Source organism: Cariama cristata, unplaced genomic scaffold (genome assembly GCF_000690535.1).
Source record: "Cariama cristata isolate BGI_N322 unplaced genomic scaffold, ASM69053v1 scaffold5130, whole genome shotgun sequence".
Taxonomy (NCBI): Eukaryota; Metazoa; Chordata; class Aves; order Cariamiformes; family Cariamidae; genus Cariama; species Cariama cristata.
The window spans coordinates 1-13,285 of NW_009595114.1; the positions used below are offsets into that span (position 1 = coordinate 1).

General features: G+C 45.1%; 1 protein-coding gene across 1 annotated transcript; it reads left to right on the forward strand.

Moving 5' to 3' along the window:
• Positions 1-2,138: 2,138 nt before the first annotated feature.
• On the forward strand, positions 2,139-3,297 carry TMEM136 (transmembrane protein 136). Its single transcript, XM_009700630.1, has 2 exons — positions 2,139-2,337; positions 2,759-3,297. The coding sequence occupies exons 1-2, from the start codon at positions 2,139-2,141 to the stop codon at positions 3,295-3,297; spliced, it is 738 nt and encodes a 245-aa protein (XP_009698932.1).
• The last annotated feature ends 9,988 nt before the right edge of the window (positions 3,298-13,285 follow it).

The window sequence follows — 13,285 nt, forward strand, 5'->3', positions numbered from 1 at the left end:
GCTTTCGTTCATGACCCCGTTGCTCTGGTGGTACAAACGATAATACAATTACTGCTGCTTTAAAAGCATACTGCTCTTTCCAGTGTGCAGGGATAGGCGTAATTCACAGGTGCAATATATATCATATATGCTAATGGAAAACATTGAGCTTTGATGTGTAATTGGAAGATAGCCCCCCTTCCTTCTTTCCAGGGGATGGACTAGGTGTGCTTTTTTTCAAGAGTAGGTGTGGAAAACACCTCAAATGTTTAAAAGTTTGCTCCTCTTCCTTCTACCAGCCTTCTCCAGCTAGTCAACCCCTTTTGTCAATCGGAATTCTTCCCGCCTTATCTGCCCTGACTCTGAATGCATACGGACCTCAAGTACCAGGGATGTCAATGGAAACACCTGTTCAGAGCAGTTAATCACATCCTTCTTTCATCTCCCCATGTTCACAAGGCCCATGATAACATAATGGTTTTGTTTACCCAACCTCCTAAGTCATTCCTGGTAATACTTGCAACAGGCCAGCCGAACAGGAAGGTTAGGCATGGCAACTCTGACTCCTCATCACGTGTAGTCGTTTTGGTGTTCCCCAGCCCTGGGTGTGTTCCCCAGCGCTGTCAGCAGGACCAGGGGTGCTTTTGCTGTTATACAACTGGAAGCTCATGTATCCCAGAGCGTGACTCAACTTCTTTTGATGCGCTTCCCTGAATGCTCAAGAGTGATGAGGCACATCTTACGTTTCATGGAAAGGTATAATTAATATGAATGAGATGTAGATATTAGAGTATTATGTATTTGGGGGGCTTTTAGCAGCAAGAGCAGTGTCCTCCACAGATGTTTATGCGCTGTAATTTTGTTCTGGCAACATGTCTTTTGCTTGCTTGAGAGATTCTGTATTGCACAGTGAGTGAGGAAAGACGTATACAAGAAATACTGCTGAAAAAAAAAATCTTTGTGGGCATAGATTCTAATCCTTTTGCAGCAAAAAGATTTGGAGGTCTTGGTGTCAGAAAAGATGAAATGAAGTCTGCAGGTGGGAGAGTTAAGTGGTCTTCACCTTATCTCGCTCCTTTCAAACTGCAGAGGAGGGAGTTTCCAGTGCCTTGCCCAGGGGTGGTGCGGGGCAGTGCCGGGGGCACTCGTGGAGCGCGGCCAGGGGTAGGAAAGGGACTGGCTGTGACCGCTTGGCTGCTCCCAGAGATGGTGGGCTGCTTTATCCCACCACTGTTTGCTGGGGGCTGCTTTGTTCTAATCTGAGCTTTGTCCTCGCAAGCTCATGAAGAAACTTGAACTGTATGTTGCTCCGCTGGAAGCTTTCCTGGAGAGGACAAAGGGATTTTACAGTGGTTTGTGTTTTTTCCCCTAATTGTCCTGGAAATGTGTTAGTGCTAGAAGGTTAAAATTCAGTAGCAGGAGGAGATGTCAATGCCTTTTTGTTTCTCTTGACTTATTTGCAGTTGGTGTCACTGCACTGGGAAGATTAATTAGCAGTGGACCTAGCAAGAGACTGTGTGTTTTTTGGGTTTTCTTGGTTTTTTATTTCAGGAGAGGAGGAACCAAGCTAGCAAACAGCATGACGGGATGAGTAGGTCAGGTAGGGTAACACAAGCAGACCAGTCATATGCAGATATATGGGCAAGGAGCTCAAATGAAGGGGCAGGCGTAGCTGTGGATCAAAGCCTTACTGCTGGATGTGGTGCTTCTCAGCCTGTCCCTCAGGCAGTGATGATGAGCACTAACATGTCACAGCAGATCCAGCGTTCTAGACTGGTTGGGGAAGTCCTCCAAGGTACTTTACCAAGTTGTGGTATGTTTTCTGTTCAGCCAGGCTGGGAGCTCACTGCCTTACAAGGTCATTGCTTTCAGTGCATCTTCCCACAGCTGAGGTGACACTGGTGGGGGTCTCTGTGCTGGTGGCCACATGGTGAATCTGCCCTAATTCTGAAGGATATGCTGCTTTGATGTAGGCCTTTCCCCGGAGGAACCGCAGTTCCTCTGCAGAAAAAATTTGTCAGGAGCAGGCAGTGCCATCAGGAAACAGCACTTTACCCTCAGTGCTGGGATGGTTACAGGTGAAATGCTAAATGGGTTGTGCTAACACTGCCGAAGGCTAGACCTTCTGATCCATTTTGTCTTTCCGTTCCTGTGACAGGATGCTGTTCCCCCTGCCGCTGCGGGTAGCCTGCAGTCTACTTGCCTGGCTCTCTCTCTACGCCTGGTTCTGCCATCGCTACAAGCATCGGAATTATGAATGGAGCTGCAGGCTGGTTACGCTGACCCATGGCATCCTTGCTACCTGTCTCTCTGCTTACATTGGCTTTATTGATGGTCCGTGGCCTTTGAGTCACCCAGGTGAGTAATGAAAGTTGTGGTCTCAAGTCCTGCAATGGGTGTTGGCACAAAGTGAGGTTCTCCTACTGCCTCAGTATCCAGCCCACTTGAGGAATGATGATTGTAATGATATCTGAGCTGCTTTGTGATGGAAAGTACTAGAGAAATGGAGAGACTGGTACTGTATTTTGCAGCTGGGGACAGCCATTACACTAGTAATCTGGCAGAATGTGTGACCATGTTGTCTGGCTATTACGCGTGTGCAGCTGTTAGACTAACAGCTATGGTATTGTGACTTGTCTGACTTCTCCAGCTGAGCTGTGATCAGTACAAGTTATACCAGCCTGCCAGTCCTGAAGGTGAATACCCCTTCCCCGTCTCAGATCCTGCCTGCTTGTTGGCTCCATGCTTTAAAGCTTTGTCTGGTGTCTTTATGTTTCAGGATCACCAAACACAACTCTTCAGGTACATGTGCTGTGCCTTAGCTTGGGCTACTTCCTCTTCGACCTTTGTTGGTGTGTGTACTTCCAGACAGAGGGTGCCCTGATGCTGGCCCACCATCTGGTGAGCATCGTGGGCATCGCGGCGTCATTGGCACTTGGGGAGTCAGCTGCGGAGGTCAATGCCGTCATCTTTGGTAGTGAGATCACTAACCCGCTGCTGCAGGCTCGCTGGTTCCTGAAGGAGATGGGGTGTTACCACAGTTTCACAGGTGATGTGGTGGATTTCTTCTTCGTGGTCCTCTTCACTGGGGTGCGGATTGGAGTGGGGGCCTGGCTGATGTACTGTGAGCTTGCTTCTCCTAAACCCAGGTGGTACATTAAGCTGGGTGGTGTCATCATGTATGCTGTCTCCTGGGTTTTCATGGTCAGCATCTGTCGCTTCGCTAGGAGGAAGAGCATGAAGAAGTACCACACTTGGAGGAGTCGGAGGAGTGATGAGTTATACTTGAAAACTAATGGACATCTGAAAAACCACTGACTGGATGCTGAGTGAAGACTTCCTCGAGTTCACAGTCTGGCAAGAAGGGGATCGTGCCTGAAATGCCACTGTTGGGAGAGGAGCCAAATTTATCCCTGGCATAACTCCACTGAAATCCATGGAGCTATGCCATGGATTCATTGGATCTGCAGTGTTTGGCCTGGTGGAAGCTAGCTCAGTGTGCATGTAGGCATACACTAAATGGTATGAGTGAAAGAAGGGCTAATTTTACAGACTAAACATAACTAGTCCAGCAGTGCAGGTGTAAATAGTAATGTTAGTAGCTAACTCCTTCAGCACTGGTAGAATCTTGAAAGAGAGGAGAAAATAACACTAGATCTTCATGTTCAGTGTCCTGTACAGTCTAGGCAGCTAGAGTGACTCTTTGTACTGTTAGGAAGAAGCATGTTCTAGTGTTTCATCAAGAGCTGGGATTCCTGGCTCTTCCACCAACTCATTATGTGACCTTGGGCAAGTCACATAACTCTAACTCTGTGCCTAATTTCCCCATCTGTGAATTGGGGGTGATGGAGCTGATCCATCTGTGTTATGCACTTTCAGATCTTTACTTGAGAGGTGCTATATAAATGCGAAATGATGGTTGTTATCTGCACTTCGTTCATTATTCCTGTTTCCTTTGGGAAAAAGGATTTTGGTGGTTGAGCTAGAGTGTGATTCTAGAAGGAACAGTGTTTCAGGTAAGCTGTCGTTTCCTACCCTTTCTAATTCCTTTTAATAACTTATTTAATAACATATTGATAACTTATTGTTTAGTAGTGTCCAGAAGCTCTAATCAGCGCTGGCGCCTTGCAGGACTAGGTGCTTTGTGAATACGCCCAAAGACACAGCCTGCAGTGTGAAACGCTTTTCTGACTTTTTTTCCCCTCTTCTTCATTCCTGACTGTTAAAACTCCACCTGCCCCTCCAAATACTGCTTCTAGCTCCTTGAGTGACCAAAACTTTCCGTTATGAGAAGCACCATCAGAACTTGCCAGTAGGTGGTTTTCTGGCTGATGGACCAAGCCCTGATTTGTCTGCAGCATGCCAAAATTCCCTCTGCTGTGCTTATTGACCCAAATGCAGGCAGAGTGTGGAGCCAGCCTGAGACCAAACGGCATGCCTTGAGATTGTCAAATACCTTCCCCAAGCTGCAAGTAACTTTTAAAAATAAGGACAGTAAATGCAGAGTGTTTTACTGCAGCAATGAGTGTATCTGAACCCAGAGTCTGCTACAGTGTTTGGGGATAGTGAGGTACTGTAGGTGAATGTCTGGGAGCTCTATGGAAAAAATGATTGAAAAACACTTGAAAATAGCATTGATGTTTTTCCCCAGGACCATAGATACCAATTTCAACAAGAGCGTTTCCTCAGATCCAAAGGTGGGATTTCTCGTTGAAGAGTGGCCAACATGCATCTTCAAAAAACAGTGGGTAAGGTCGAAGAGCTACCCAGCTTCAGATCTGTCCTGTTCTAGCCAGAGAGCTAACCTTGGCTCTCCTTCATCAGAACTGATGCCTTGACCCCTGGGCTTTGAATTCACTTTTGTCTCCCTGATTGGAACTGGGTCGCTTTATAAAAGTGAGCATTTATAGAGTAAGGGAGACTTACTTTACAGCCTAATAATTAAAGAAGTGAGAGGCACAGAGTCTGGTCTTTTTTAAGCAAAAAAAGTGAACCTGACTGGGGAAAAAAAAGAAGTGTTACTTATCTGGTCCCATTTGCCGGGAAAAACTGTCCCCCACTTAGCAGCTTCTGGTGTTTATTTACTGTATGTTCTTAAGCGCTGTTCCTTTGTTATTGCAGTCATAATTATGATCATTTATTTTGAGCCTCAGCACCAAGCCTCTAGTGCAGCTCAGGTGCCAGTTCTGGTGTGAGCCTTGCATGTTGCGGCTAAAGACCTGAAGAGCCCAAAGCACTTCATGTTAGCACACCCAACTGTTGAGTGAGCCGGTCCTGAAAAGGAAACCTGACTTATTTAGCACAGCACAGTGATAACAACTGTTGAGCCTTGAAGGGAGGCAAGAAGGGCTAGTTGGGGCTTGCTGGTTCTTTCCCAGCTCTGCTGCTGCTGTCAGGCATGTCAAGGAGCCTTTTTGCCTCAGCTTACCCACTTCAAGTGGGTACAGTATTACCTACCTCGTGGGGTGTTTTTATTTGTTAACACTAAGCCACCTTTGATGAATGCTTCGTCGTCTGTGTCAAGCTGTACTGTATAAAGGCAAAGTGCTGTCGCTTTGAGTGAAGCACCTCTCACTATGACCCATCGTCAGTACTTTGTCACCTGAACATGGCACTTCCCGACATCTGGCTTGCTTCACAAAAGTAGGAGTCCAAGGTGTTTTGCAGTGGTGCTTATGGGTAGGAGTCAAAAGGAATAAGCTAGACACGCATGTAAAGATCGGCTGTGCTGCTTCTTGTTCAGGTGGACTCTCAAGTTGAAGAAGGATGTCTAGTAGGCTTTCCCTAGTAAGGATCGGAGTGAATCTGGAGCCAAAAGAGTTTCAGCAGCCAGCCTGACCAGGGAGTAAGGGCTTTCAGCAGCAAGTCCTGAAAAAATGTAGATGAAAACAGCCTGTTCACTTCTCAGCGCAGCTGTTGACTTGCCCACCAAGAAGAGTTTCCTGAGCAGTCCTGATTTTGGACTCTGACCTTCGAGGTTTGGTGTGCAGCTTAATCATGGTTACAGCCCTTCTGGGGGACTGTACAGCCTGTACCTGCCCCAGTGAATAAGGGTGTCAGTGACTGCAGTTATCTATGAAACACCTTGTATGAAAATGTTTTGAAAGATAATGCACTTAATGGCTGAGTGGTCCCCTCCTTTGAACTGGGGGGAAACTCAGCTGGAAGAAGTAGAGGACTGTGATCAATGTTGAGGCTTCAGAAGTTAAACAAGGGAACCAGAAAACAAAAAAGCAATTAAGAGTGGCTTTATGAAGTAGAGCTAGCAACAATGTCTGAGCAAGGCCTTGTAGTCTGTCTAGTGGGCCCCAGCATAGCATCACAGATGCAGAAGTATAACTTTTCAAACTATGGAGCACATGATGGGACCTGTCCTTAGGCTAGTCCATAGTGGCTGGAGCAAACTGTAAAAGGAAACTGCAGAACTAGTGTGAAATAATAACTTGTGTTTGAATTACTGTGTAATAGCAACTAATGTTCCACCAGTGAATGGTGTAGATGCTTTGTATTACGTTTTATATAATAAAGATTATTTAATTATACAAGTAATTTGTTTTCTGTCTTTGGATGCGGTTCTTAAGTTGTACTGTGTATTGCTGGATGAGTTGGCATTACCAGCATAAATGGGCAAAGTGATGGTTGGTGGGTGCTTTTTAGGGACTGAGCCAACAACTTGTACAGCTTTTGCCATTATTGCTTCTTAGACTTGTTAACTCTTCTTTGCAAGGCTGTTGTGAGGAGTACTTAGTAGTTTGGTGTTTGCTAATAGGTGCTTTCAGGTTGCTGACTGGCTGAACAGGGTGCATTTCTCCCATAGCATTTGTTCCCAGGCCTTTCATGCACCTATCCTCAAGTAACTCATGGAACAAAAATGTTTCCCTTGTTTTCCATGCCCTATATGCTAAAGAAGGTTCTCATGTGTTCCCTGTCTCTGCTCACCTGCTGTGGTGTTACTGCTTATGTACTGGGGAGCTGTCTTCATTCAGGGCCAGAGAGAGACTGCAAGGCTGGGCAGCTGCTGGACACTGTGTATATCATGTTCGGTTCATGCCCCAGAGCTCCCTGGGCAGGACTGGCTGTGCCACATCATCTGCTGTGGGAGATGTGAGCTGCCAGGAGGATGATGTGCAGGGCTCAGGTCCGTTTGGACAAGGGCTGCTTTTGCCCTTGATGCAGTAGCTTAGCATTTGGAAAGCCACCAACATGCAGAACAGCTTTGTCAAGTGACTTAAAGTTGTGCACTCCTTTTGAAAGACGTAGGCACCAACAGGAACTTCTGTGAACCAGGCACTGTACAGACGTGGAACAGAAGACCAGCCCTGCTCTGCGTGGCCTGTACTAGCAGCTCTGAAACTGTGCAGCCAAGCCACGCTCGGGAAAGACCTGTAGCGTTTTGTTGGTACAGAAAGGTTGCTCTGCCTTGCTTGTGGTCACACCATTTTGGCAGAGATCCAGCATGCCAAAAGTCTGTTTTCTATAAATAGTTAAGCCAATTTAGTTGTTTGCATGTAACCCTTAAGTCTACCTCAAAATCTTCCAGCACTGGGAAGCAGCTGTGTAGTGTTGAGCCCTCTAGAGATGCTGGCCTGTTTACGCTCTAGAAGCAGCCTGGCTGCATGATGAAGGGGTCTCAGGGACTGCTGAGAGTTTATTTAACCTCTGAGGTAGTCCAGAAGCAGAGAAGAAAGTACAGCAGCATTCTGAAGCTTTGCTTTAGAGCTGCAAGCGTCTTCCAAGTTTCATGTCTTCAGGAACGACATGTCAGAATCTGGCCTTAAGTCAATGAGCAAATGTGCTTTGAATGTAAAGAGCAAAATCTGTCCGTGTCCCGTAAAAAACCCAATTAATTTCACTTTTTATCTTCCCATTATTTCTTTAAAGCCATTGCTTCCCTGCTGCCTGCCTTTTGCTTCTATTGCTGGCCCTGCAGTAGAGCTTTATAAAACTAACCTCCTCTCTTTCTAGCTGAACTCCTTATTTGCATTTGAAGAAATTGCAGTTTTGTGATATTCAAGGCTTTATTCCCTTGCAACAGTAGTCCAAGCACTGATGTAAAAGCATAGCATTTTAAGTCTTTGGAGTCTGCTATTAGACTAATACCAGTGCTGTCAGCAGGTCTGGTTTTTGGACAAAAAAGATGAAAGTTTTAAGCTCCATGGAAGTCATGGGTATGTTCCTGACACTTGCAGACTTTGTATAGCTTGGCTGGAAGTAAAATAAGATATCTGCTGCCACTTCCAAAGAAATCAAATTTCAGAGATGGAGAGAGAATCAGCCAGCATTAGCTTTGTGTTGCACAAGCAATTTCTGGGCAAGGAGCAACTTTTTTTTGGTTATACCAATATATCAGCACTTTTCTCTTTCCAAGTCAGCTTCAGTATGTGCTCTAGTAAATCCGTGTAAGAGGTGGTAGCTTTTGCTTTGTCCCGTTTCCCTCAAATTCCAGGGGGAGTTTGGCAGCTGGTAAGTTGGCAATGTAAGGGATCTTTAGGAAATTAAGAAGGAACCGAACAGATCAAGGTGTATGGAAAAGCTTTTGCAAAGTAAGAACAGTTTACCCGTAGTTAATTTCGTAGGGGAAGGAGGAAGCGTCAGTTTCTGTGGCTTCTCAAATGTTACAAAGTATAGGTTTTCAGCAATGTTTGTATTATGGTGTTGTTTGGATTGTGTATTGTGTCAGAAGGTTAAGATCTGTTCAGTGTAACTGATAATCCTCAAATATGATGAGAAATAATGTTATTCTCCGTCTCTCTAGATTTCACCCTAATTACCCTAATAACAAATACCTCTTTTTTTTTTTTAAATCCACCCTCCAATCAGAGGACATTGATTCTAGCAGAGAGCAAGAAGGAAATTCATGACAGAGTGGACAACAGCTTCGTCTGCCCTTACAAAGGTTGCTGCTTTAATTATGCTGATATGGAAAGAAAGCTTAGCGCTATAAAAATGCTTACTGTGGTGTGGATTATCCAGGTTTAAGAATTGTAATAAGCTGTGACAGTAGCAGCTCTGATAGATTAGGCTATCTGTGTCTCAACAAAGTCAGAAAAGTATTGCATTTGTGTCCAAGTGACTTAAAAGCATAGCCTTGTATGCATTTCCAGCATTCACAGTGAACTGGATGCAGAACAAGCTGCCTGTCTGTAGGCAGCAAATCATGTGCCTATTTTAAGGTATGAGATAGTAAAAGGCTTTGAAATTGCATAGTAATGTGGAGCACATCACAAATTCATGGGTTTTTTTTTTCAGATTAGAGTTGCATCCAGACGTCTGTTAGTGGCCATTGGATCAGTCGTACCAGTTTCTGAAGCAGGTTGCATGCCCCTCACAGTGAAGCTAGTTAGCATCAGCCCAGCACCTGGCTGGAAAATGCAGTAGATGGGCAAGGAGGTAGACACATCTGAATTTGATTCAGGGTATCATTACTATCTTCAGCTCCCTCAAAAGTAGAAACTAAGCAAATAACAAAATCCCCCCCCACATTCTTAGCTGGCTCAGAAGAATCTCATGCCAGAGCAGTTCCCCAGGATCAAAGGATGCTGAACTAAGCAGCAGCTGTTAGTGTTTAGGTGAGTTTGGATGGATGGAATTGCAGGACCCTACAAAAAAAATCGGTAAGGCAGGAAGGTTTAAGTTGTGCTAAGCTTGAGAGCAGAGCCAGGCTTACCTGAGTCCTGACACAAGGTCAAGGTCCTATCCGTTCTTCAAGAGCCACAAATTCATATGCACATTTGGGAAATAAGATGTCTTCTCTGATAGCTGTGGGAACTATTTCTTTGTGCCTTTCCTCTCCAGCTGTGCAAGGCGTAAAGAGTGGCTGTTGGCTTCCAAAAGCAGATGACTTTTTTTTTTTTTTTTTTGCCAGAACAGCAGTTGGCATAGCAATTTATGGTAAGTTGAAACAACAGTCCAAAATACGGTGCATTCTGTCACTGGTTTTAAATTGATTACTTGTAAGTAGCAAAAGTTAAAAGACTCTTTATCCATTTAATCTTAATGATGGAGGTCATCAAAACTCAATTTATAGTCCATCATGTCTGACTTACAGCATCCAGTTTTACAAAGCTAGCTATTCTTTACTTGAGGTCTACAGGAGATCCATTGCACTTGCGGGTAAGTTGCTTTAATGGCTGGTTATTCCATCGGAAATGTTGCGAAGGGAAATTTTCCTGAAAGAAAAATGGTTACATTCATTGTTTGTTCATACTTAAAATTTGAAGTACACCAGCTGTCAGAGGCAAGGCAGTGTGATAAATCTGATGTTGGGGAGTTTAAAAAAAATAAAAATCTTTTGCTGATTTCCTATCATTGTTTATGTTGAGCCCATAGCGGTGCAGACCCCGATCAGACCGGCACATCTGAACCCTTAGGCGGTCAGTGCAGCAAGCAGAGCAGCCCAAAGCTCCGCTACGAAATGCTCCTTCCAGAAGGGGACCGAGGGGCCGGACCAGGCTTCCCCAGGAGATGGCGACAGCTCCTCAGTGAGCTGCAGGTGCCAGGCTGGAAAACTGGGTCTTTCCCAAAAAAAAAAAACCCTCCGTGAAAGCTTTGTCTCTAAGCCTGCCTTTTCAGGAATCCCGCAGAAGGCACCTGCAGGGATCTGTCCTTTTTGTGCCATCCTTTAAGGCAAAGTAAAAAGTTGTACTGCATAGGAGTCGACCTTCTTCGCTTCAGCATCCTCCTTACTTGAGTTGCTTAGCGCTGCTCTGGACTGTAAAAAATACGCTGTTGGGGACATTGGTCTTTTGCCCCGGAGACATGGACTGATGAGGTTAATATGTGGTTTCCACTTCTAGCATCTACGTTTGTATGACGGTACTATCTGTAAATTCAGGCTAAGTGATGACTTTAGAACTACCAAAAAAAAATTAAAATCAATTTTAATTGGTACTGCACAGTGTAATTGCTTATTGATTTCCCCACCCCTCACCCCAGATTTCACATTGTAAAACTGCCCAGGCAGAAGTATCATAAACAGGCATCTGTATTAAGTATGCAATCAGCTCCCACCAAAAAAAACCCGGCATTTGCAGAAAAGAGAGGCAGTTATGGTTTCAGAGTTTACTTTTGAATTGTTTTATTAGTGCTTTTTTCTTCTTAATTGTTGCATTAAACATTAAAGTGTGAACACAGCCCATTATGAGCAAGAGTTAATCTACTGAACTGTGTGGCGTAAGGGTTTTATGCTTCCTTTTTGTCATTGGTGTAGTTTTGTGTGATGCTTCTTTTGACAACGCTGAGCAAATTTTTGGCAATTATTAATCACTGTCAATCCACTGAATTTTATGTCAGTTTACTGCAGCAGGGGATAAGTTTCCTTCTTGTTCCTATATATTTCTTTTTTAGGATTTGCTCCAGCTAATTTGTTGTTGTCATTATGTTGTCATGCACAATAAAATATAATTGGAGTAATTAAAAAAAACATCGAGGCCTAATGTGCAAATGCTGGGCCTGCCATGAAACAGCAGGTCTCCCAGGAGCCTTCCCCTCTCAAGTCACAGTACTCGATGTTCCTCAAGTTAAAAGCAGAGAGGGATTTATTGCAGAGAGATGCAATAGAGATATATAATAAATATAGATAGATAGAGGTATTCAGGCACTCCATTCCCACTGACCAATGTATTGCATACAGCTGCAGAATGAGAGGCAAGTCTTTCACTCCCACCCCCTGTTGTTTTTTGTTTTGTTTTTTTTTCCCAAGCCTCTATCTTCTTCAAAAGGAAACCAAAGGAGGAAGTATAAATGTCCTGCGTATATATGTCAAGTATCATGTAGAAAATGTTTTCATCCCACGCTTCCTCTCTTTGCACTCAACTTCATCAAAACAACAAATTCTTCAGACTATCAAACAGTCTCCTGGTTTCCTGATTCATGCTCACTTCGCTGCGAGGAGGAAAAGGCTGTATGTTACAGAGCTGCAGGGTCCTGGATATAGCTTCAAGCAAGGTATGGTCCTCTATGCTTAACAATGTGACTGGTCCTGAGTTTCCAGACGCCTGTTTTCCAGACTCTTTCCAAGTCCAGTGTCCTGGCTTTGAAGACGTATATCAAGGTAAGATTAATTAAAGGGAAGAAGAATGGTGTCCTATATGATTGGGATTAGCTAGTAAGATTATTTTGGTCTTGTTGGCATTTGGGAGGAAAGACCGATGTTCCACAAGTTTGTCTGCGCTGGGAGGCCAGGTATTAATGCCCACCCTCCCTGGCAGTAGAGCTTTGTCCTGCTCTCCATTCCACTTCTGTGGTGCTCATGAGCTCTAACTCCTGGCAACGTGATGCTCATTAGCACGGAAGGTTCCTGAAGTTCTAGTATATAGATGTTATTCCTAGGTGTTTGAGAACAAAAGTGCCTGGCTGGAATCTTATTTATCCCCTTGTGTTGGCAACGAGATTTTGGGATTAGGTAACGTACCTAGAACTCGGCTTCTGATCTGTTAACAATTTGCTTCGTGACGTTCGTGCATTGCCAGAAGCAGGCTCTGCTGTTTGAATGCATGTAGAGTTGAGACAGGCACTTCTCTCTAAAGCTGCGTTGTATGTGGGATAAAATGGCAGGGGGTTACAGCAGTGTACCAGCAAGGATGTGTTTCTGTTGAGAGCTGTGGCCGAGGAGAGGGAAATCCACACGCGTTGAAATTTGAATGTCCAAATATTCTGTGTTTGGTGGGTACGGTAATACCCAGTCTGTCGCTCACCTTTTCACATTGGAGGGAGTTGTTCTACGTTAAGAGGAGGGGAGCAGTAACAGGCCCTTGGCCATAGTGTTTCTGGAAGGCTGAGGTATGTGTAGGGAGGGGTCAGTGCTCGTTCTGATCTTGGATTTTTGTTGATCTTCACCTGTGAGAAAAAAATTCCTAATGAAACGTGTTGTGGAAGTGCAGGGAACGTGAGATTTGATACAGAGCTGTGGAAGGTGTGGGAATAAACAGCACAGCCGGTGACTGTCCGGGCTGCTGGCACCTTGCTCTTTTAATTTGCTGGTTATTTTCTTTCTGTTACGAGTTTCTTCGGCGTCACTTTTGGCACACGGCATGCCGTGCGGATGGGGGCACGGACGCTCCCTGCCCCGAAGAGCTTGTGCCAAGGGAAAACGGAGGAGCGGGCCGGGAGGGGAAGGAGGAGGATGGCTGGAGCTCCGGGAGGGATGGGAGAGGGAGAGGGAAACCTCCTGGGCAGTGAGGCGGCGGGCCGGAGGAGGAGTAACCGTTAATAAGTTATGATGGGGAGAGAAAGAAGCTCCCCGCTGGCCTGGAAAAGGCTGAGGCTGTGCCGGCAGGGGCCAGCGGGTGCGGGGGAGCCCGGCCTG

Coding starts and splice junctions, on each gene's coding strand:
- TMEM136 (XM_009700630.1), top strand. CDS start 2,139: ATGCTGTTCCCCCTGCCGCTGCGGGTAGCCTGCAGTCTACTTGCCTGG. Junction 2,338..2,758: donor GTGGCCTTTGAGTCACCCAG/GTGAGTAATGAA, acceptor TTTATGTTTCAG/GATCACCAAACACAACTCTT.